The 26212-nt window shown below is 38.5% G+C and overlaps 1 protein-coding gene across 3 annotated transcripts in view; it reads left to right on the top strand.

Moving 5' to 3' along the window:
- LOC128685247 (bumetanide-sensitive sodium-(potassium)-chloride cotransporter-like) overlaps window positions 1-26212 on the top strand; it is a 213567-nt gene that overhangs the window by 111545 nt on the left and 75810 nt on the right. For all 3 annotated transcript variants that reach the window (XM_070082928.1, XM_070082927.1, XM_070082929.1), the window contains exons 9-12: window positions 1504-1615; window positions 9807-9955; window positions 18675-18906; window positions 22587-22708. In XM_070082928.1, the coding sequence (XP_069939029.1) occupies window positions 1504-1615; window positions 9807-9955; window positions 18675-18906; window positions 22587-22708 (615 nt within the window). The remainder of the gene's footprint in view (window positions 1-1503; window positions 1616-9806; window positions 9956-18674; window positions 18907-22586; window positions 22709-26212) is intronic.

Below are 26212 nucleotides of genomic sequence, written 5' to 3'. Positions count from 1 at the left end.
CAAATACGCGTGACCGTATTTGATAGGACTGAATGGAGACAAATGGTTTTTAATACTTGACGTGCTGTTGGAGTGTGAGCAAAGTAACATTTATGAAGGGATTCAGGGAAACTGGCAGGCCAGACTTGAGTCCTGGAGCTGTTTGCACAGTGTTTGCACACTGAAGGATGGGTGTTAATGTTGCAGTTTTATAACTGTAATGTAATGCACCCCTCTGGCAAGACAGTGATGGAGTGAATGATGATGAAAGTTTTTCTTTTTCAGGCCACCCTGCCTTGGTGGGAATAGGCCGATGTGTTAATAAATAAATAGATTAGAAGAAGGTGCAGAGTTACTAAAAAGTGTTATTCAGAGGGCTAAAGATAGGTTGTTCAGGTGGTTTGAACATTTAGAGAGGATAGAACAAAACAGGATGACTTGCAGGGTATATAAATCTGTAATGGAAGAAAGGTAGGTAAGGGGTTGTGTTACATAGGAGTGAGTGGAGGCAAGTGGTTTTTATGACTTGATATACTTTTGGAGTGTGAGCACAGTAACATTTATGAAGGAATTCAAGGAAAGTGGTTAGCTGGACTTGAGACCTAGAGGTGAGAAGTACAGTACCTGCACTCTGAAGGACTGGTGGGGATATCAGCAGTTTTGAATTGAATTATCAGCATGCCTCTGGCAAGACAGTGATGGAGTTAATGATGAAAGTGTTCCTTCTTTCGTGGGTCACCCAGCCAGTGTGTTAAAAAAAAATAAGTAAAAGGAAACCATCCATTTTATATAAACTGAGTACCCATGATTGTATATTATGCTTTTGTTTTAGGTATTGGTTGCAGTCATGGTTTATAAAGCCATGATTGCAAGCAATGTCTAAAACAAGTCAAGTAAATTCATTGTTTCGCTTCCTTAGCCAAAATCAATCTGAACATCAAAAATTCTTAAATTTAACTGATGTTTAATAATGCTAACTTAATTTAGGCTGACCTAAGATAGGTTATGTTAGATTAAGCTAAATAACATTAATTTTTGAGGGGTTAGGTTAGTTTTCTGAAGCAGTTTTGGTGAAAAATTTACATTTTGTACGCCATATTAGTTCATAAAAATTATATTTGTCAATTCTAAGAAGAAAATTTTTGAAAAGATCTTTTATTATGGCTATTTGACTTGCCTGCATCAGTACTGACATACTGATTATCACACTAGTCTGCTCATCTTTGGCCTGACCATTCACCATATATAGTCTAGTTACATTAATAATAATAATAACAATATTGGCAGTTTGGAGGGATATGTTGTGTATCTTTATACGTATATGCTTCTAAACTGTTGTATTCTGAGCACCTCTGCAAAAACAGTGATAGTGTGTGAGTGTGGTGAAAGTGTTGAATGATGATGAAAGTATTTTCTTTTTGGGGATTTTCTTTCTTTTTTGGGTCACCCTGCCTCGGTGGGAGACGACCGACTTGTTGAAAAAAAAAAAAAAACATTAATAACAGTGATCAACATTGCTTACAGGATCCAGCCTCTGCTATTCCTAAAGGGACACTGGGTGCCATTTTCACCACATTCTGCACATACCTCATCTATCCAATACTCATTGGAGCAGCTGTAATGAAAGATGCTTCAGGTGTGTATCTTTTTTTTAATAATGGATGATGCATTGCAGCAGCATTTACTTGCTAATGTTTCCAGAGAGTACTGTTGAAAATTGTTTTTTTGAATTTAATTTTACCCATTTCCACATTTAATTTTATCCATTTCAACATTTAATTTTATCCATTTAAACATTTAACTTTATCTTTTTTTTGTATGACTGCTAGAATGTGGCGATGGTAGTAATGTTTTTTAGGCTGTTACTTTGTTCAGTTCATCTGCTAGGAAAAGTATTTCAGTAATGAGAGCATTAGAGAGAGCAGTAAAGAGAAAGAACATTAAAGAGAGAGAACATTAACCCCTAAATGGGTCCAAATGTGTATATATATACAGTGGACCCTCAGCCAACTGCTTTAATCCGTTCCAGAGAGCTAGCCTTTAGTCGAATTCATTTTCCCCATAAGAAATAATGGAAATCCAATTAATCTGTTTCAGACAGCCAAAAGTATTAACAAAAAAATATTTTTTTGAAGATTAAATATAAATATACATAGAGAAAACAATGACAAATAAATATAAAGCACCAATAAAATGGATAAATGAACATTTAACATCATACTTACCTTTATTGACTTATCTTTATTGATTAACTTGTTGGTGTACGATAGACACGTAGGAGGCAAGAGGAAGACAAGTTTGTTATGCTTCAATATGACGCTGATATCATCTCTACAGCTTATTTATCAATCACAATTCATCTAATGTGACATTATAAATAATATTAATAACATAGAAAAGTTGCAGAGATTGGTGGATGAATTTGGTAGGGTATGCAAAAGAAGAAAATTAAAAGTGAATACAGGAAAGAGTAAGGTTATGAGGATAACAAAAAGATTAGGTGATGAAAGATTGGATATCAGATTGGAGGGAGAGAGTATGGAGGAGGTGAATGTGTTCAGATATTTGGGAGTGGACGTGTCAGCGGATGGGTCTATGAAAGATGAGGTGAATCATAGAATTGATGAGGGGAAAAGGGTGAGTGGTGCACTTAGGAGTCTGTGGAGACAAAGAACTTTGTCCTTGGAGGCAAAGAGGGGAATGTATGAGAGTATAGTTTTACCAACACTCTTATATGGGTGTGAAGCATGGGTGATGAATGTTGCAGCGAGGAGAAGGCTGGAGGCAGTGGAGATGTCATGTCTGAGGGCAATGTGTGGTGTGAATATAATGCAGAGAATTCGTAGTTTGGAAGTTAGGAGGAGGTGCGGGATTACCAAAACTGTTGTCCAGAGGGCTGAGGAAGGGTTGTTGAGGTGGTTCGGACATGTAGAGAGAATGGAGCGAAACAGAATGACTTCAAGAGTGTATCAGTCTGTAGTGGAAGGAAGGTGGGGTAGGGGTCGGCCTAGGAAAGGTTGGAGGGAGGGGGTAAAGGTTGTTTTGTGTGCGAGGGGCTTGGACTTTCAGCAGGCACGCGTGAGCGTGTTTGATAGGAGTGAATGGAGACAAATGGTTTTTAATACTTGACGTGCTATTGGAGTGTGAGCAAAGTAACATTTATGAAGGGGTTCAGGGAAACCGGCAGGCTGGACTTGAGTCCTGGAGATGGGAAGTACAGTGCCTGCACTCTGAAGGAGGGGTGTTAATGTTGCAGTTTAAAAACTGTAGTGTAAAGCACCCTTCTGGCAAGACAGTGATGGAGTGAATGATGGTGAAAGTTTTTCTTTTCGGGCCACCCTGCTTTGGTGGGAATCGGCCGGTGTGATAATAGAATAAAAATAAACATAGAAACATGATATATACTCTAGAATGAATAAAATATGTCATAATGTATGAGAGGAGTAAATGGTGTAAGTGTTGTTGTTGGGTTTAAGGGCCGCCACTGAGAGAAGCCGTGTTGGTGGTGGTGGAGGCTTCTGCCAGCACCACCATCAAACTTAAACAATGTATGTAATTTATAAATAAGAAATATTTACATTTTAATTTATAAATAAGAAATATTTACATTTTAATTTATAAATAAGTTTATTCAGGTATACACAAATACAGTTACATAGATTATCATACATAGCAGCATATGTGTAAAGTACCTAGGATAACCCAAAAAAGCCAGAATGACTTAGGTATTTCCATTGGGCTCTTCTATATTTACAATTAATATATTTACTTTTATGCTTACACTTTTATATTTACACTTACCTTGGAGGAGATGTTAGTTTAATTAGTTAGTTTGATGGAGAAGATGCTGGCAGAGGTTTAGGGTAGGGGAAGATAGCTGGCCAGCGTATGTTCAGCGGATATACACACATCTAACTACATTGGAGAGTTACTTTTTTGTCGTTTTTCTGTCACTTACTCGCTTAACTTACTTTCTACACTGTTAATTCTATACTTCATCGCTGGCTGGCACTATAGCCTTTATCGATACCTGCTGCTTTAGTATCATACATATCATAGAATCAGTGAATCACTGCAAGAGGCACATTCTCCCCTCTCTCTCCTCCTGCACTTTGGTACTTTGCTATGAGTTTTTTCTTGAATTTTATTGTGTTTCTTTCCTTCTTTATCACAGGGCTGGCACTAGAAACTTTCTTTGAGCCCATGGTGGCTTATTTCGCAGTTACAAGCACTAAAAACACTGGAATAATACAAAATGTATTGCAGGTGCACGTGGAACCGACTGAAATGGCTTGTAAACACTGGCTGTACATGGAGTCTTGGAGTGGCTGGGTCCGCTCAGGCCGCATGGACATGTTCGGGACGAAAGCCTTTAGACGAGTTTTTCGCTGTTGGTAGAGCCAATTTTTTGACGCCAAAGATTTTGGCATTAGTCGATGCCACCATTGGTTGAGGGTCCACTGTACAATGTTATATACGTTCTCTCGCCCAATGCCCCGAATATTTTGAAATTTTTTTTTATATAGTATATAGAAATAGAGAATATTTTTCTAGGTGTTATAGGATTAAAATGAAAAAAATTAGGGTCAGTACTTACCAAGATATGAGGCTGTGAAGTTGGCACTTAATGCTCACCTGACAGCAACATCGAGTCCTGCCACTTGCAGAAGTGTTGCCGATATACCTTTTTTTCTCATTTTTATATTACTTTATATAATTTTTATGTTATGATAATTACAATTTATAGTAGTTCTTGTCATTTCATAACCAATCTTTGTTCTGACACTAATATTTGGTACTGAAATTGTACTTAGATTGTCACAAACACACTGACGTGTGGTCATTTACTATTGTCTAGGAATATATACAAAGTACAGTGGACCCTTGACTTACAAAGGCCTCATCTAACACTAAAATTGACTTAGGAAGCGTCTCAGTGTAAAAAATTTCTTCTGACCTACAAACTTACATCATTCTACTGACTCTACTTACATCATTCATCCAGAATGCTTCCATGCGTCCCTCTGGCCTGAGCACGCCTCAGCTGCCCTGCCTTCAGTTAGTGTGCCAATGTTTACTAGCCCGTGTGGTCGCTTCCACGCATACATTCGGTACATTTTGTATTATTCTAGTGTTTTTAGTGCTTGTAACTGCTAAATAAGCCACCATGGGCCCAAAGAAAGCTTCTAGTGCCAACCGTGTGGTAAAAAGGGTGAAAATTGCAATCAAAATGAAGAAGGAGATAATAAAGTATGAAAGTGGAGTGCGTGTCTCCGAGCTGGCCAGGTTGTACAACAAACCCCAATCAACCATCACTACTATCTTGGCCAACTAAAAGGCAATCAAGGAAGCTGTTGTTGCAAAAGGTGCAGGTATCTTTTCAAAACACAGATCACAAGTACTCGAAGATGTTGAGAGACTGTTATTGGTGTGGATAAACGAAAAACAGATATCAGGAGATAGCATCTCCTGATATCTGAAGGAAAGTAACCCCGGAAAAAGACTTGCTACCTAAAGTCCTTATGGAAGGGAATTCCCCTTCCAAAAAATAATAGACCTCCATCTCCCCTCTTCCCATCCCATCACTCATCACTACATCTTCAGTAAAGGTAAGTGTCATTTATTTTTCATTTAGTACAGTACATGCACAATATATATTGTGCATATATCCTTCTTTATGTGTGTAGGAAAATGTATATTTCATAAGAACATAAGAAAGAAGGAACACTGCAACAGGCCTACTGACCCATGCAAACCAGGTCCATGCCACTCCTCCAGCCTAGAACAGTGACCACCTAGTCAGGTCACTTCCACTTAAGAAAGGAGCATGGCACCAGACCTGGTAGCCCAAGCTAGTCAGGTCCAACTCACACCCACCCACACCCACTCATGTGTTTATCCAACCTATTTTTAAAACTACACAACGTCTAAGCGTCTATGGCAGTACCTGGAAGTTTGTTCCACTCATCCACAACTCTGTTACCAAACCAGTGCTTTCCTATATCCTTCCTGAATCTGAATTTTTCCAACTTGAAGCCATTGCTGCGAGTCCTGTCTTGGCTGGATATTTTCAGCACGCTATTTACATCCCCTTTATTTATTCCTGTTTTCCATTTATACACCTCAGTCATATCCCCCCTAATTCAATGCCTTTCTAGAGAGTGCAGATTCAGGGTCCTCAATCTATCCTCATAGGGAAGATTTCTGATACATGGGATCAACTTTGTCATCCTCTGTACGTTTTCCAATGCATTTATATCCATTCTGAAGCCATTGAGGCCTAACCAAGGATATATAGAGTTGAACAACCTGAGGACTTCTATTATTTATACTTCTTGATATGAAGCCAAGGATTCTGTTAGCTTTATTGTGAACCCTTATGCATTGTTGTCTTGGTTTCAGATTACTGCTAACCAGAACTTGTAAATCCTTTTTGCAATCAGTAGTATTAAGATCTACACTATTCAGTTTATAAGTGGCATGGTTTTTGTCCTGTCCAACATTTAGCACTTTGCATTTGTCCATATCAAACTGCATCTGCCACTTCTCCGACCACTGCATCAGTCTATTCAAATCATCCTGGAGAGCACTAATGTCCTCAATAGAATGAAGTGGATGGCCTATTTTGGTGTCATCAGCAAATATGCTTATGTCGCTATTTATTCCCTTATCTATATCGTTTATGTAAATTGTGAACAACAAGGGGCCCAACACTGACTCCTGTGGAACATCACTTGTGATGTGCCTCCATTCTGATTTCTCCCTATTTATGCAAACTCTTTGTTGCCTATTTGCCAACCACGCCTCTACCCAGGAAAAAATTTCTCCTCCTATTCCGTGTACCTTAAGTTTCCTCAAAAGTTTCTGATGTGGAACTCTATCAAAAGCCTTATTGAAGTCCATATACGCAATATCGTATTCATTACCATGATCTACCTCCTCAAACACCTTAGCAAAAAAAGTTAGTAAATTCATAAGACAGGAACGCCCCTTAGTAAAACCGTGTTGAGATTCATTTATCAGTTTATGCCTATCAAGATGGCTACGAATTGCCTTGGCAATTATTGATTCCATAAATTTTTCCACTATGGAGGTAAGGCTTATTGGTCTTTAGTTCGAAGCTAAGGACCTGTCACTTGCCTTGTAAATAGGTATTACATTTGCCATTTTCCACTTATCAGGCACTATGCCAGTTTATAGTGATATGTTGAAAAGATTAGCCAAAGGTTTGCAAAGTTCCTCTTTATATTCCTTTAAAACCCTTGCAAACAGTTCATCAGGGCCTGGGGATTTGTTAGGTTTTAATTTTTCTATTTGTCTGAGGACCATGTCACTAGTTACTGCAATCGTGCATAGTTTATTATTGTCCTGTTCTACATAATTTATTATTTCAGGAATTTCGCTAGTATCTTCCTGAGTAAAGACTGAGAGGAAGTAAGAATTGAAAATTTCACACATCCCTACCACTGTCAGTGATCTGACCTGAGCTACTCTTAAGTGGGCCTATCTTGTCTCTAATCTTACTTCTGTATACCTGAAAAACCCTTTTGAGTTAGTCTTCGAATCCCTTGTGACCTTAGCCTCATAATCCCTTTTTGCTTTTCTTATTCCTTTTTTTTATTTCTCTCTTTAATTGAATATATTGATTTCTTAACTGCCCTTCCCCTCTTTTGATATGCCTATGAGATGTTTTAATCTATTGTTCATCCATTTGGGATCATTTTTGTTAGATCTAATTTCCCTACTCGGAACAAAAGTTGACTGAGCAACTAGAACTATGCTCTGAAAACTTCCTATTGGCAACCAACATCAGCTACCTGACCCATAGCCAGATCATCCCAATTTAGCCCACCCAGGTAATTTTTCAGCCCCAGGAAATCAGCCAATTGAAAGTCTTTGACAGAGACTTGATTGCAGTGTACTGGGTAATTCCATAATATATTGAAACTAAATGATTTGTGATCACTGTCCCCTAAGCTCATCATTAACCTCAAGATTATTAATTAGTGAATCTTTGTTGGCAAGAACCAAGTCAAGCAGATTGTTTCCTCTAGTTGGTTCTGTCACAAACTGTTTTAAAAAAGCAATCCTGAACTGTATCAAGAAAGTCGCTAGACTCAAGATTACCTGTCAGATTGTTCCAATCAATTTGTCTAAAGTTAAATTCCCCCATTAACTCAACATTTTCACATCTAGACGCCTTATGAATTTCGTCACATAGCAGCTTACTGCACTCCCTATCAAGGTTTGGGGGCCTATATATCACACCCAGAATTAATTTTCATACCCCTCTAGAAACTGTAGCCAAACAGATTCTGTGTCCGATGTTTCTATTCTTATATCATGTCTAACACAACAAGTTAAATTATCTCTGACATACATCGCCACTCCACCACCCTTCCTGTTGATCCTGTCAGTGTGGAATAGTTTATAACCCTTTATGCTGCATTCAGAAGGCATTTCTCTATCCTTCAAGTGTTTGATCCCTTTATTGCTTTATTTAAGAGACTGACTGTGTAAGAGCAAACAAATGAGAGAGCTACCAGGAAAGAGAGTATGTGTGAGCAGGAACAAGAGCATGAAATTGAGTGAGGGAATAAGGTAATATTTAATGAGCTTGAGAGAACTGAAATTTCTATACAGACTGTTGTTGCTTTATGCAGTTTTGCTCTGTGAATTTACTTATATGCAGTGATCGTGTTTCTACCTGTAATTTGCTATGTTCAGTAAAAAGTCACTATTATACTATCACTGAAACAAAGCAACACATGATTTTTTAACATTATGTCTTTAGATATAATTCTAAACTGACATTCATAAGAAAGAATAATGAAACATATTTGGGCATGGAAAATACAATAAGCATATTTTGAATGAAATCCTATGGTTGGTTTTCAGTTTGTGTCTTGTACCAAGTCCAGAGAAAATAGACACCCAGGCAGAAGATGAGTTATGCCAACACAAATGTTGGGACTAAGGTTGGAGGGAGTGAGGAAAAGTACAGTAGTAGGGAAATATATGAGGTGTTTCACTCATAAGAGGCCCCAAGTAAAGGATAACTCAGTAGGAAGGATACCTTGGGGCCTTCTATGAGTAGGAGGTCCTGAGTTATCCTTTACTACAGGCATAATATACAAACAAGACGGTTGCAACTAGAGGAGTACCAGCTTGGGGGCCTCCTATGAGTGAAACACCCTGTATATTCACAGGTTCATAACATATACACTGCAATACAAAGACATGCTGGTTAGTTGGTAGGTGGTATAGGGATGGGGAGGCTAAATGAAATTAGGTTTACGAGTTAATTTAAAAAGTAATTGGGAAGTACAGTTCCTGAACTCTGAAGGAAGGTTGGAGATGTGTTGCAATTTTGGAGCTGTAGTATCAGCACTCCTCTGACAAGACAGTGATGGAGTGAATAATTAGGAAAGTGTTTCTTCTTGTTCAGGTCTCCCTGCCTTGGTGGGAAAAGGCTGATGTGTTATATAAGAAAAGCACTTATATATTGTATATGGCTGTTTTGTGCCTATCTGGTATGTTCACAATTTTTTTTATATAAAGAAATGTGCATTTTCCCCATTTTTGGATGGTAGTGATTATGATTGAATTTTGGAGTTTATTTTTTCTAGTCTCTTTTTTTTATGTGACTGTTTGGTGTATGTGTGATAAGCTCATACTTTTTAGGTCAGCCTTTGTCAAGAAATATTAAATTTCAGAGTCTCAGAATGAATGTCCATTATGTTTACTGTATAAAAATGGACAACTTGATTTTGTATGTGGAAATTCAAAATAATGATAACTGAGTACAGTATTTTTTTTATTTTCAGGTAATAGTTCCATATACATTGAGTATAAGGATAATGTTACAAACTTCTGGGAGAATCCTGTATTCACCAATGAATCCTGCAGCAAAACTGGAGATACAGATGAAAATGGAATAAAAGTATGTTCCTATGGAACTCAAAACAGCTTTCAAGTGAGTATAGCATTTATTAAAGTAATAGTGTGTTTATGTTCATTCTTCCTTAGGGTAATGCAGTATGTATTTACTAATCTGGTGAGCATTGCTCTGTTGTGAATACTGTACATATTATTAAAGTAGGGAAGCGGTAATTTCATGCACTGGCCAGGGAGGTATACCATCTTTTAGGAGTGAAGAAAAACAGGATGTGAGTGTGGGGGAGGTGTGTGAGGCATTACATAGAAGGAAAGGGGGTAAAGCAGCTGGAACTGACGGGATCATGACAGAAATGTTAAAAGCAGGGGAGGATATAGTGTTGGAGTGGTTGGTATTTTTCTTTAATAAATGTATGAAAGAGGGGAAGGTACCTAGGGATTGGCAGAGAGCATGTATAGTCCCTTTATATAAAGGGAAGGGGGACAAAAGAGATTGTAAAAATTGTAGAGGAATAAGTTTACTGAGTATACCAGGAAAAGTGTATGGTGAACATTAAAACGGTATAAAATACCGACAGGTTGTTAGGTAAGACACATATGCAACAGTTAGGTATCTTTATTTCGAAACGTTTCGCCTACACAGTAGGCTTCTTCATTCGAGTACAGAAAAGTTGATAGAAGCAGAAGATACTTGAAGACGATGTAATCAGTCCATCACCCTTGAAGTTTTGAGGTGGTCAGTCCCTCAGTCTGGAGAAGAGTATTGTTCCATAGTCCGAAACAGTTGTTTTGGACTATCAACTTTTCTGTACTCGAATGAAGAAGCCTACTGTGTAGGCGAAACGTTTCGAAATAAAGATACCTAACTGTTGCATATGTGTCTTACCTAACAAAAGTGTATGGTACGGTTATAATTGAAAGAATTAGAGGTAAGACAGAATGTAGGATTGCGGATGAGCAAGGAGGTTTCAGAGTGGGTAGGGGATGTGTAGATCAGGTGTTTACATTGAAGCATATATGTGAACAGTATTTAGATAAAGGTAGGGAAGTTTTTATTGCATTTATGGATTTAGAAAAGGCATATGATAGAGTGGATAGAGGAGCAATGTGGCAGATGTTGCAAGTATATGGAATAGGTGGTAAGTTACTAAATGCTGTAAAGAGTTTTTATGAGGATAGTGAGGCTCAGGTTAAAGTGTGTAGAAGAGAGGGAGACTACTTCCCAGTAAAAGTAGGTCTTAGACAGGGATGTGTAATGTCACCATGGTTGTTTAATATATTTATAGATGGGGTTGTAAAAGAAGTAAATGCTAGGGTGTTCAGGAGAGGGGTGGGATTAAATTATGGGGAATTAAATACAAAATGGGAATTGACACAGTTGCTTTTTCCTGATGATACTGTGTTTATGGGAGATTCTAAAGAATAATTGCAAAGGTTAGTGGATGAGTTTGGGAGTGTGTGTGTGTAAAGGTAGAAAGTTGAAAGTGAACATAGAAAAGAGTAAGGTGATGAGGGTATCAAATGATTTAGATAAAGAAAAATTGGTTATCAAATTGAGGAGGAGGAGTATGGAAGAAGTGAATGTTTTCAGATACTTGGGAGTTGACGTGTCGGCGGATGGATTTATGAAGGATGAGGTTAATCATAGAATTGATGAGGGAAAAAAGGTGAGTGGTGCGTTGAGGTATATGTGGAGACAAAAAACGTTATCTATGGAGGCAAAGAAGGGAATGTATGAAAGTATAGTAGTGCCAACACTCTTATATGTTTGTGTAGCTTGGGTTGTGAATGCAGCAGCGAGGAGGCGGTTGGAGGTAGTGGAGATGTCCTGTCTAAGGGCAGTGTGTGGTATAAATATGCAGAAAATTCGGAGTGTGGAAATTAGGAGAAGGTGTGGAGTTAATAAAAGTATTAGTCAGAGGGCTGAAGAGGGGTTGTTGAAGTGGTTTGGTCATTTAGAGAGAATGGATCAAAGTAGAATGACATGGAGAGCGTATAAATCTTTAGGGGAAGGAAGGAGGGGTAGGGGTTGTCCTCGAAAAGGTTGGAAGGAAGGGGTAAGAGAGGTTTTGTGGGCGAGGGGCTTGGACTTCCAGCAGGCGTGCATGAGCGCGTTCGATAGGAGTGAATGGAGACGAATGGTATTTGGGACCTGACGAGCTGTTGGAGTGTGAGCAGGGTAATATTTAATGAAGGGATTCAGGGAAACTGGTTATTTTTATATAGCCGGACTTGAGTCCTGGAAATGGGAAGTACAATGCCTGCACTCTAAAGGAGGGGTTTGGGATATTGGCAGTTTGGAGGGATATGTTGTTTATCTTTATACGTATATGCTTCTTAAATGTTGTGTTCTGAGCACCTCTGCAAAAACAGTGATTATGTGTGAGTGAGATGAAAGTGTTGAATGATGATGAAAGTATTTTCTTTCTTTTTGGGTCACCCTGCCTCGGTGGGAGACAGCCGACTTGTTAAAAAAAAAAATTAGTAAAGAAAGAAAGAAATTGAAATCAAGAATTATTCTGGAGTTTTTCATTTCCTTTCCATTCCTCTTTTTTTCTTCTTCTTTCAACAAACTGGCTGTATCCTACAGAGGCAGGGTGACCCTAAAAGAAAAACATAAGTTTTTCTTTTTAACTTTAGTAATGTATACAGGAGAAGGGGGTTACTAACCCCTTGCTCCCGGTGTTTTAGTCACCTCTTACGACACACATGGCTTACGGAAGAAGAAGAATTCCATTCCACTTCCCCGTGGAGATAAGAGGAAATAAACAAGAACAGGAACTAGTAAGAAAATAGAAGAAAACCCCAGAGGGGTGTGTGTATATACAGTAGGGCCCCGCTTTATGGCGTTTTGCCATATGGCGTTCTAATAATTTCAAATTATGACCAAAACTTGCTATACGGCTCCTGGTCTTTCTAATACAGTGCACCCCACCTGGTTTGTTTACATTTTCCATGAGCACATGTATCTATTATGTCTGGAAACTTTCCAAAATTTCTGGTGTTTTATTGCATATTTTATATACAGGCCTCCCTTCACATTCGCGAGGGTTGGGGGATCAAGAACCTTGCGAATGTTGAAAAATTGCAAATGTTTGGTGCACAAATATAGTTGGGAAATGTAATAATAGCATTTACTTAGCCTAGCAATACTGCTTCCTTAACCTATTGAACCATGAACAATCATAAAACTCATGAAAACATCGTAAAATATTGTACTAGTGCCAGCCCCTTGGTAAAGAAGGTGAGAAAAACTATAGAATTCAAGAAAGAACTCATAGCAGAGTACCAAAGTGAAGGAGGAAGAGAGAGGAAAGAAAGTGCCTTCTTCAGTGATTCAGTGATTCTACGATATGTAAGATACTAAAGCAGCTTGAGTTGATAAAGACTATAGTGCCAACCAGCAATAAAGTCTAGCATTAACAGTGTAGCAAGTAAGTTAAGTGATTAATCGATGGAAAAAGGACAGCACGAAACTGACTCCTCCAGTGTTGTTGGAGTTACAGTGGACCCTCGGGTAATGGCATTAATCTGTTCCAGAGAACTTGCCTTTAACTGATTTGGATTTTAGCCGAATTAATTTTCCCCGTAAGAAATATTGGAAATCCAATTAATCCATTCCAGACACCCAAAAGTATTAAACAAAATAATTTTTATTACATGAAATATACATTTCCGTACACAGAAAACAATGAGACATGCACAATGAACAATACTAAAATGACATTTATCTTTATTGTGGACTTATTGATGAGTGATGAGACGGGAGGAGGGGAGAGGTGGGAGGTATACTATTGTTTGGAAGATGACTCCCCTTCCAAACAAGGGGAATCCCCTTCCAAACAAGGGGAATCCCCTTCGAAACACTCACATCGTGCTCTTCTTCACTCCTAAAAGATGGTATACCTCCCTGACCAGTGCATGAAATTACCGCCTCCTTTTCATCATCGACATTTAAAAGCTCCTCAAAATAATCCCACCATCTACCCATTACCTCCAGCTCCCCATCTATTAACTCCCCTACTCTGTTTTTAACTGACAAATCCATTCATTCCTTAGGCTTTCTTAACTTGTTTATCTCACTCCAAAATTATTTCTTATTTTCAGCAGAATTTCTTGCCAGTGCCTCTCCCACTCTTTTATCTGCTCTCCTTTTTGCATTCTCTCACCACTCTCTTCACCTTTCTTTTATTCTCCATATACTCTGCTCTTCTTACAACACTTCTGCTTGGTAAAAACCTCTCATAAGCTACCTTTTTCTCTTTTATCACACCCTTTACTTCATTCCACCATTCACCGTCTTTCCTCCTGCACCCACCCTCCTTTAGCCACAAACTTCTTTCCCACATTCTAATACTGCATTTTTAAAACTATCCCAACCCTGTACAACCCCCCCCCTTCCCCTCCCACTATATTCATACTTGCATTAGCCCACCTTTCTGCCAATAGTTGCTTATATCTCACCCTAACTTCCTCCTCCCTTAGTTTATACACTTTCACCTCTCTCTTGCTTGCTGTTGCCATTTTCCTTTCGTCCCATCTACCTCCTACTCTAACTGTAGCTACAACTAAATAATGATCTGATATATCCATTTCCCCTCTGTAAACATGTACATCCTGAAGCCTACCCATCAACCTTTCATCCACCAATATATAATCTAACAAACTACTTTCATTATTTATCCTCTGTTTCATAAAATATGTATTACTTATTACCAAACCTCTTTCTACACATAGCTCAATTAAAGGCTCCCCATTTTTATTTACCCCTGGCACCCCAAATTTACCTACCTCTCCCCCCCCCCCCCACAACATTTTTACCCACTTTAGCATTGAGATCCCCAACCACAAGTACTCTCTCACTTGATTCAAAATTCCCCATGCACTCGCTCAACATTTCCCAAAATCTCTCTCTCTCCTCTACACCTCTCTCTTCTCCAGGTGTATAAACACTTACTGTAACCCATTTTTCACACACAACCCTTATTTTACACCATATAATCCTTGAATTTATACATTCATATTCCTTCTTTTCCTGCCATAACTTATCCTTCAACATTGTTGCTACTCCTTCTTTATTTCTAACTATTTGAAACCCCTAACCTAATCCCATTTATTTCTCCCCACTGAAAAACTCCCATCCCCTTCAGCTTTGTTTCACTTAGTCATATACTCTGCTCTTCTTACAACACTTCTGCTTGGTAAAAACCTCTCATAAGCTACCTTTTTCTCTTTTATCACACCCTTTACTTCATTCCACCATTCACCGTCTTTCCTCCTGCACCCACCCTCCTTTAGCCACAAACTTCTTTCCCACATTCTAATACTGTATTTTTAAAACTATCCCAACCCTGTACAACCCCCCCCCCTTCCCCTCCCACTATATTCATACTTGCATTAGCCCACCTTTTTGCCAATAGTTGCTTATATCTCACCCTAACTTTCTCTTCCCTTAGTTTATAAACTTTCACCTCTTTCTTACATGCTGTTGCCATTTTCCTTTCGTCCGGTCTTCCTCTTCCTCTAACTGTAGCTACAACTAAATAATGATCTGATATATCCATTTCCCCTCTGTAAACATGTACATCCTGAAGCCTACCCATCAACCTTTCATCCACCAATATATAATCTAACAAACTACTTTCATTATTTATCCTCTGTTTCATAAAATATGTATTACTTATTACCAAACCTCTTTCTACACATAGCTCAATTAAAGGCTCCCCATTTTTATTTACCCCTGGCACCCCAAATTTACCTACCTCTCCCCCCCCCCCCCCCACAACATTTTTACCCACTTTAGCATTGAGATCCCCAACCACAAGTACTCTCTCACTTGATTCAAAATTCCCCATGCACTCGCTCAACATTTCCCAAAATCTCTCTCTCTCCTCTACACCTCTCTCTTCTCCAGGTGTATAAACACTTACTGTAACCCATTTTTCACACACAACCCTTATTTTACACCATATAATCCTTGAATTTATACATTCATATTCCTTCTTTTCCTGCCATAACTTATCCTTCAACATTGTTGCTACTCCTTCTTTATTTCTAACTATTTGAAACCCCTAACCTAATCCCATTTATTTCTCCCCACTGAAAAACTCCCATCCCCTTCAGCTTTGTTTCACTTAGTCAGGACATCCAGATTCTTCTCATTCATAACATCCACAATCATCTCTTTCTCATCATTCGCACAACATCCATGCACATTCAAACATCCCACTTTGACGGTTTTCTTCTTTTTCTTTTTAGCAAACTATACGGGAAAAGGGGTTACTAGCCCATTGTTTTTGGCATTTTAGTTGACTTTTACAAAACGCATGGCTTATGGAGGAAAGATTCTTATTCCACTTCCCCATGGATATGAAATGAAAAGCAATAAGAACAAGAACTACATCTTTCTTTCAACACACCGGCTGTATCCCACCGAGGCGGGGTGGCCCAAAAGGAAAACGAAAGTTTCTCCTTTTACATTTAGTAATATATACAGGAAGTGAGGTTACTAGCCCCTTGCTCCCGGCATTTTAGTCGCCTCTTACAACACGCATGGCTTACGGAGGAAGAATTCTGTTCCACTTCCCCGTGGAGATAAGGGGAAATAAACAAGAATAAGAACTAGAAAGAAAATAGAAGAAAACCCAGAGGGGTGTGTATATATATGCTTGTACATGTATGTGTAGTGTGACCTAAGTGTAAGTAGAAGTAGCAAGACATACCTGAAATCTTGCATGTTTATGAGACAGAAAAAAAGACACCAGCAATCCTACCATCATTTAAAACAAATACAGGCTTCCTTTTTACACTCACTTGGTAGGACGGTAGTACCTCCCCAAATGGTTGTTGCCAGGACGTGGAATAAACTGAAATATTTATTAAATATTACTGGCCACAAGAACCATACATGTTGAGGTTGCCTAGATTAGACAAGCATGAAGCTGTATAAAACTCTTAGTTTGACTGTCGTATGCGGAAAACTTTGTTTTCATATACATGTATTATTATTTTGTTGTAAAAAAATGGAAATCACAAGTGAAATTTGTAGACATCCTGTACCATTTTGGCACCTCTTCTTTCTTAATTTAAAACTATTCCCACTTATTCTCCCTGGGTTAGAAAATTTAATTTATCTCTTGATGAATGTGTTTTGTTCTTTATACAATATAATGAAATACAATTTTTATTTCTTTGCAAGTTAACATTGAGATTCTTTAGTTGCAATAATGAGCTGTAGGCAAAGAGAGCCACAATCATGCCACGGCATTACGGGCAGACTAAATTAATGGCTTATAGACTACTTAAAACTAGAGAAATAGATCAAATTTTGTTTCAGTTGTATATCTTTTTTTTTTATTTAAAGCAGACATTAAGTTAACTTAAGTTAAAATCTGGGGATATTACATTGGGACAATTTGAAGGTATTTTGTAAGTTGTGTATATCAATAGTAAATATTTAAGTTATATTATTGGAAAATAATATTGGGTGTTGGTGAAAGTAGTTTACAGCATGAGAATGCTACAGTATGGTTTAAGGCAGTATAGTTTTGTGCAGGTATTTATACTACAATGTAGTATTAAGTTATGTATGAACTTTGGGTATTTAAATTTTGAAGTGTTAAGATTTAGGTACTTGGGAGATCTTAATTTCAGTATTGAGTATTGAATATTTAGTTTAGGGTGAGTAGATGGTTTTTGAGAAGTCTTGAATTTATGTTCAAACCTGGTTACTTTAGTATTTACTGGTAATGAGTTCCAAATTTTGGGGCCCTTTATGTGCATAGTTCTTGTATTGTGTGGTGTGGACACGGGGTACATCAAAAAGTGATCTGTGTCTTGTGTTATGGTCATGCGTCCTGTTAAGGTTGGTGAGGAGAAGTTTGAGCAAAGAGTTTGTTTGAGTGTAGTGTTCTATGTATCTAGTAGGCACAAGAATAAGTATGGATGTACTTTACAGTGAGTAGTTTTAGACTTTTGAACATTGGTGGAATATGTTGTCTGAAGTGGGAATTTGTTATCAATCTGACTGCAGCCTTTTACTGGGTTATTAGTAGTCGTAGGTGATTTGATGTTGTTGATCTCCATGCACAAATTCCATAGGTGAGATAGGGGGAGACTAGTGAGTGATACAGTGCAAGGAGAGCTGATTGTGGAACATAGTACCGTATCTTTGATAGTATGTCTACTGTCTAAGAGATTTTCTTGGAAATTTGTTGTATATGGGTCTGGAATTTAAGGCTACTGTCAAGGTGGATTCCTAGGAATTTTCCCTTTGTGTCTTGTGATGGGTGATCGGTTTAGTGCTATGTTAAGTGGAACATTTGTGGCTCTGTTTCCAGACTGAATGAAGAAGGTTTTGTCAGTATTGACTGTAAGCTTGTTAGTCATCATCCAGGTGGATATTTTCTGCAATTCAGCATTAACAATGTTGGCCAGTAAGACTGGGTTTGGGTGAGAGAAGACATATCTTGTGTCATCTGCAAATAATATGGGTTTGAGTAGTTGTGATGTATTTGGTAGGTCATAAATGTAAATGAAAAAGAGGAGAGGGCCAACCTACCTTTGCTGGAGATAGCCATTGAGTTAAAAACCATGAACACATTAGCCATTTCTTACCCAAAACAGGGTGACCCAGTGAAGGAAACACATTCACCATCATTCATTCTCCAACTGTTTTTTCCAGATGTGCATAGACATGAACTAAAACATCCCTAATACTCAACATTAATAATCTTTTTTATTTAAGCTAGAATAAAATCTTTCATGATAATTCATTTAATTTTGTTTTTATTCATCAGGTTATGGAACTAATGTCAGCTTGGGGTCCTCTGATCTATATTGGATGCTTTGCTGCCACCCTCTCCTCAGCTATTGCTTCACTAGTTGGAGCTCCTCGTGTCTTACAAGCCTTAGCTAAAGATAAACTCTATCCTGGCATATATGGATTTTCAAAGGGATCTGGTGCAAATAATGATCCTGTTCGTGGTTACATCCTTGTGTTTATCATCTCATTAGCATGCATCATAATTGGTAATGTATATTTTTAACCTATATTTTTGTTGGTAGATAGGTTACAAAACAAGTTGAATGTTTTTTGGATTTTTTTTTATGCCCTGTAATAGTTTCATGTAGATAACAAAATAACTAAAATGCCGGGAACAATGGGCTAGTAACCCCTTTTCCTGTAAAGATTACTAAAAAGAATAAGAAGAAAATTGTCAAAGTGGGAAGTCTGAATGTGCGTGGATGTTGTGCAGATGATAAGAAAGAGATGATTGTGGATGTTATGAATGAGAAGAAGCTGGATGTCCTGGCTTTAAGTGAAACAAAGCTGAAGGGGGTGGGAGAGTTTCAGTGGAGAGGAATAAATGGGATTAGGTCAGGGGTTTCAAATAGAGTTAGAGCTAAAGAAGGAGTAGCAATAATGTTGAAGGATAAGCTATGGCAGGAAAAGAGGGACTATAAATGTATTAATTCAAGGATTATGTGGAGTAAAATAAAGATTGGATGTGAAAAGTGGGTTATAATAAGCGTGTATGCACCTGGAGAAGAGAGAAGTGTAGAGGAGAGAGAGAGATTTTGGGAAATGTTGAGTGAATGCGTGGGGAGTTTTGAATCAAGTGTGAGAGTAATGGTGGTTGGGGATTTCAATGCTAAAGTGGGTAAAAATGTTATGGAGGGAGTAGTAGGTAAATTTGGGGTGCCAGGGGTAAATGTAAATGGGGAGCCTTTAATTTAGCTATGTGTAGAAAGAAATTTGGTAATAAGTAATACATATTTTATGAAAAAGAGGATAAATAAATATACAAGGTATGATGTAGCACGTAATGAAAGTAGTTTATTAGATTATGTATTGGTGGATAAAAGGTTGATGGGTAGGCTCCAGGATGTACATGTTTATAGAGGGGCAACTGATATATCGGATCATTATTTAGTTGTAGCTACAGTTAGAGTAAGAGGTAGATGGGAAAAGAGGAAGGTGGCAACAACAAGTAAGAGGGAGGTGAAAGTGTATAAACTAAGGGAGGAGGAAGTTCGGGTGAGATATAAGCGACTATTGGCAGAAAGGTGGGCTAGTGCAAAGATGAGTAGTGGGGGGGTTGAAGAGGGTTGGAATAGTTTTAAAAATGCAGTATTAGAATGTGGGGCAGAAGTTTGTGGTTATAGGAGGGTGGGGGCAGGAGGAAAGAGGAGTGATTGGTGGAATGATGAAGTAAAGGGTGTGATAAAAGAGAAAAAGGTAGCTTATGAGAGGTTTTTACAAAGCAGAAGTGTTATAAGAAGAGCAGAGTATATGGAGAGTAAAAGAAAGGTAAAGAGAGTGGTGAGAGAGTGCAAAAGGAGAGCAGATGATAGAGTGGGAGAGGCACTGTCAAGAAATTTTAATGAAAATAAGAAAAAATTTTGGAGTGAGTTAAACAAGTTAAGAAAGCCTAGGGAAAATATGGATTTGTCAGTTAAAAACAGAGTAGGGGAGTTAGTAGATGGGGAGATGGAGGTATTGGGTAGATGGCGAGAATATTTTGAGGAACTTTTAAATGTTAAGGAAGAAACAGAGGCAGTAATTTCATGCACTGGTCAGGGAGGTATACCATCTTTTAGGAGTGAAGAAGAGCAGAATGTAAGTGTGGGGGAGGTACGTGAGGCATTACGTAAAATGAAAGGGGGTAAAGCAGCTGGAACTGATGGGATCATGACAGAAATGTTAAAAGCAGGGGGGGATATAGTGTTGGAGTGGTTGGTACTTTTGTTTAATAAATGTATGAAAGAGGGGAAGGTACCTAGGGATTGGCGGAGAGCATGTATAGTCCCTTTATATAAAGGGAAAGGGGACAAAAGAGACTGTAAAAATTATAGAGGAATAAGCTTACTGAGTATACCAGGAAAAGTGTACGGTAGGGTTATAATTGAAAGAATTAGAGGTAAGACAGAATGTAGGATTGCGGATGAGCAAGGAGGTTTCAGAGTGGGTAGGGGATGTGTAGATCAGGTGTTTACATTGAAGCATATATGTGAACAGTATTTAGATAAAGATAGGGAAGTTTTTATTGCATTTATGGATTTAGAAAAGGCATATGATAGAGTGGATAGAGGAGCAATGTGGCAGATGTTGCAAGTATATGGAATAGGTGGTAAGTTATTAAATGCTGTAGAGTTTTTATGAGGATAGTGAGGCTCAGGTTAGGGTGTGTAGAAGAGAGGGAGACTACTTCCCGGTAAAAGTAGGTCTTAGACAGGGATGTGTAATGTCACCATGGTTGTTTAATATATTTATAGATGGGGTTGTAAAAGAAGTAAATGCTAGGGTGTTCGGGAGAGGGGTGGGATTAAATTTTGGGGAATCAAATTCAAAATGGGAATTGACACAGTTACTTTTTTGCTGATGATACTGTGCTTATGGGAGATTCTAAAGAAAAATTGCAAAGGTTAGTGGATGAGTTTGGGAATGTGTGTAAAGGTAGAAAGTTGAAAGTGAACATAGAAAAGAGTAAGGTGATGAGGGTGTCAAATGATTTAGATAAAGAAAAATTGGATATCAAATTGGGGAGGAGGAGTATGGAAGAAGTGAATGTTTTCAGATACTTGGGAGTTGACGTGTCGGCGGATGGATTTATGAAGGATGAGGTTAATCATAGAATTGATGAGGGGAAAAAAGGTGAGTGGTGCGTTGAGGTATATGTGGAGTCAAAAAACGTTATCTATGGAGGCAAAGAAGGGAATGTATGAAAGTATAGTAGTACCAACACTCTTATATGGGTGTGAAGCTTGGGTGGTAAATGCAGCAGCGAGGAGACGGTTGGAGGCAGTGGAGATGTCCTGTCTAAGGGCAATGTGTGGTGTAAATATTATGCAGAAAATTCGGAGTGTGGAAATTAGGAGAAGGTGTGGAGTTAATAAAAGTATTAGTCAGAGGGCAGAAGAGGGGTTGTTGAGGTGGTTTGGTCATTTAGAGAGAATGGATCAAAGTAGAATGACATGGAAAGCATATAAATCTATAGGGGAAGGAAGGCGGGGTAGGGGTCGTCCTCGAAAGGGTTGGAGAGAGGGGGTAAAGGAGGTTTTGTGGGCAAGGGGCTTGGACTTCCAGCAAGCGTGCGTGAGCGTGTTAGATAGGAGTGAATGGAGACGAATGGTACTTGGGATCTGACGATCTGTTGGAGTGTGAGCAGGGTAATATTTAGTGAAGGGATTCAGGGAAACCGGTTATTTTCATATAGTCGGACTTGAGTCCTGGAAATGGGAAGTACAATGCCTGCACTTTAAACGAGGGGTTTGGGATATTGGCAGTTTGGAGGGATATGTTGTGTATCTTTATATGTGTATGCTTCTAGACTGTTGTATTCTGAGCACCTCTGCAAAAACAGTGATAATGTGCGAGTGTGGTGAAAGTGTTGAATGATGATGAAAGTATTTTCTTTTTGGGGATTTTCTTTCTTTTTTTGGGTCACCCTGCCTCGGTGGGAGACGGCCGACTTGTTGAAAAAAAAAAAAAAATGGCTATATTGTGTTGTATGCATTGCATAAAACAGACAAAGGTTGACTCTGAATTATACATGAATTTGTGAAATATATAGTGTTAATCATTTTGTCTAAAATTGCAGGAATAATTTTGAAATCTAAAGTCATGCAACAGTTTGTGTAAAAATAGAATAATTCTTTGTTCATATATTCTGTTCAGTATTATGTCACATCATTAAATCTTTCAACAGGTGACCTGAATTTAGTATCAACTTTGCTGAGTAACTTCTTCCTGGCATCATACAGTCTTATTAACTTCTCCTGCTTCCATGCATCACTTATCAAATCTCCTGGTTGGCGTCCTGGATTCAAGGTTGGTTGATAGTTTGTTTTCACCTCTTATAATAGTTGGGACAAACATTCATAAACAGATGTTTGATACTCATGATACATATGTTTGATACTCTTGTATTTCTATAAACATTCATTATATCCTACATAGAAAGTAGCTTTACATTCTTTAAAACAAAATGCTGTAATTCTTTATTATTAGTTGGTGAGGATTTTCCACTATTTTGATTGGTTTGATGCCTCTCCTGAAGATTGTGTATTTTGGTAGATCTTCCATCTTATGCTTGGCACTGGAATACAAACTGGTGTTAAAGTTTTGATGTTTTTGAGATGAAAACATGCCTCCATTCACTCAGGTTTTCAAGGTGATGTAATTAACTATTTGGGTTGGCAAAGTGTATGCTCTAGCTCTTGGTCCCACTTTTTACTTTAACATGATTTTTAAACCCCTTATATGGATCCTGTTTGCATGGTTTTATAGCTCACTTCACAACATGTCAAGGAAATAATTTTTATTATTCCTGTGACTCATTTGTGTATTAGACATTGTACACCACTGTTTTGTCTCAGTTACTCTAAAACAGTTTTAGGAACAAACCCTACATATATGCCCTGTGCTCTTCTACTAAGGTAAATTATTAAGTAAGCTCATGTTCCATACCTTTTTTTACATTGTAAGGAATTCACAGATATAATATAGCTATAATTCTTTTTTTAGCACTGCCATTTCCCACCGAGACAGGGTGACCCAAAAAGAAAGAATAACCCAGAAAGAAAGAAAGAAACTTTCATCATTCAACATTTTCACCATCTTTCATACATAATCACTGTCTTTGCGGAGGAACTCAGATATAACAGTTTAGATGTCACTCCAAACAACCAATATCCCAAACCCCTCCTTTAAAGTGCAGGCATTGTACTTCCCATTTCCAGGACTCAAGTCCGGCTAACTGGTTTCCCTGAATCCCTTCACAAAATATTACCCTGTTCACACTCCAACAGCTCATCAGGTCCCAAAAACCATTCTTCTCCATTCACTCCTATCTAACACACTCATGCATGCTTGCTGGAAGTCCAAGCCCCTCACCCACAAAACCTCATCTACCCCCTCCCTCCAACCTTTTCGAGGAGTGCTGGTGCCACTATGCTTTCGTACATTCCCTTCTTTGCCTCCATTGATAATGTTTTTTGTCTCCACAGATACCTCAGTGCACCACTCACCTTTTTTCTTTCATCAATTCTATGATTAACCTCATCCTTCATAAACCCATCTGCTGACAAGTCAACTCCCAAATATCTGAAAGCATTCATTTCTTCCATACTCCCTCTCTAAAATGTGATATCTAATTTTTTTATATCTAAATTGTTTGATACCCTCATCACCTTACTCTTATCTATGTTCACTTTCAATTTTCTACCTTTATACACCCTACCAAACTTGTCCACTAACCTTTGCAACTTTTCCTTAGAATCTCCCAGGAACACAGTATCATCAGCAAAAAGTAACTGTGTCAACTCCCCTTTTGTATTTGATCTCCCATAATTTAAACCTACCCCTCTCCCCAACACCCTAGTATTTCCTTCTTTTACTACTACGTCTATAAATATGTTAAACAACAATGGTGACATTACACATCCCTGTCTAAGACCTACTTTTACTGGAAAGTCATCTCCCTCTTTCCTACACACCCTAACCCGAGCCTCACTGTCCTCATAAAAGCTCTTTGCAGCATTTAGTAACTTACTATCTATTCCACACTCATTGCTCCACTGTCCACACCATTATATGCCTTTTCTAAATCCATGAATGCAATGAAAGCATCCCTACCTTTATTTAAATCTTTCTTTCAATGCACCAGCCATATCCCACTGAGGTGGGGTGGCCCAAAAGGACAAACGAAAGTTTCTCCTTTTAAATTTAGTAATATATACAGGAGAAGGGGTTACTAGCCCCTTGCTCCTGGCATTTTAGTCGCTTCTTACGACACGCATAGTTTACTGAGGAAGAATTCTGTTCCACTTCCCCATGGAAATAAGAGGAAATAAACAAGAACAAGAACTAGAAAGAAAATAAAAGAAAACCCAGAGGGGTACGTATATACAGTGGACTCCCGCCTTACGATCAGCTTCCAATGCGACAAGTTATGTAAGTGTATTTATGTAAGTGCTTTTGTACGTGTATTTTTGGGGATCTGAAACGGACTAATCTAATTCACAATATTCCTTATGGGATCAAATTCATTCGGTAACGGCACCTGAACATACTTCTGGAATGAAATTATATCGTAAGGCGGGGGTCCACTGTATATGCTTGTACATGTATGTGTAGTGTGACCTAAGTGTAAGTAGAAGTAGCAAGATGTACCTGAAATCTTGCATGTTTATGAGACAGAAAAAGGGACACCAGCAATCCTGCCATCATGTAAAACAATTACAGGCTTCCGTTTTACATTCACTTGGCAGGACGGGAGTACCTCCCTGGGCAGTTGCTGTCTACCAACCTACTACCTAGGCTTTATCTAAATTTTTTTTTTTTTTTTTTCAACAAGTCGGTCGTCTCCCACCGAGGCAGGGTGACCCAAAAAAGAAAGAAAATCCCCAAAAAGAAAATACTTTCATCATCATTCAACACTTTCACCACACTCACACATTATCACTGCTTTTGCAGAGGTGCTCAGAATACAACAGTTTAGAAGCATATACGTATAAAGATACACAACATATCCCTCCAAACTGCCAATATCCCAAACCCCTCCTTTAAAGTGCAGGCATTGTACTTCCCATTTCCAGGACTCAAGTCCGACTATATGAAAATAACCGGTTTCCCTGAATCCCTTCACTAAATATTACCCTGCTCACACTCCAACAGATCGTCAGGTCCCAAGTATCATTCGTCTCCATTCACTCCTATCTAACACGCTCATGCACGCTTGCTGGAAGTCCAAGCCCCTCGCCCACAAAACCTCCTTTACCCCCTCTTTCCAACCCTTTCGAGGACGACCCCTACCCCTCTTTCCTTCCCCTATAGATTTATATGCTTTCCATGTCATTCTACTTTGATCCATTCTCTCTAAATGACCAAACCACCTCAACAACCCCTCTTCTGCCCTCTGACTAATGCTTTTATTAACTCCACACCTTCTCCTAATTTCCACACTCCGAATTTTCTGCATAATATTTACACCACACATTGCCCTTAGACAGGACATCTCCACTGCCTCCAACCGTCTCCTCACTGCTGCATTTACCACCCAAGCTTCACATCCATATAAGAGTGTTGGTACTACTATACTTTCATACATTCCCTTCTTTGCCTCCATAGATAACGTTTTTTTACTCCACATATACCTCAACGCACCACTCACCTTTTTTCCCTCATCAATTCTATGATTAACCTCATCCTTCATAAATCCATCCGCCGACACGTCAACTCCCAAGTATCTGAAAACATTCACTTCTTCCATACTCCTCCTCCCCAATTTGATATCCAATTTTTCTTCATCTAAATCATTTGATACCCTCATCA

Source organism: Cherax quadricarinatus, chromosome 8, assembly GCF_038502225.1.
Source record: "Cherax quadricarinatus isolate ZL_2023a chromosome 8, ASM3850222v1, whole genome shotgun sequence".
Lineage (NCBI taxonomy): Eukaryota > Metazoa > Arthropoda > Malacostraca > Decapoda > Parastacidae > Cherax > Cherax quadricarinatus.
Note: the sequence above shows the minus strand (reverse complement) of the source record. Positions and strands in the feature narration are given on the sequence as shown.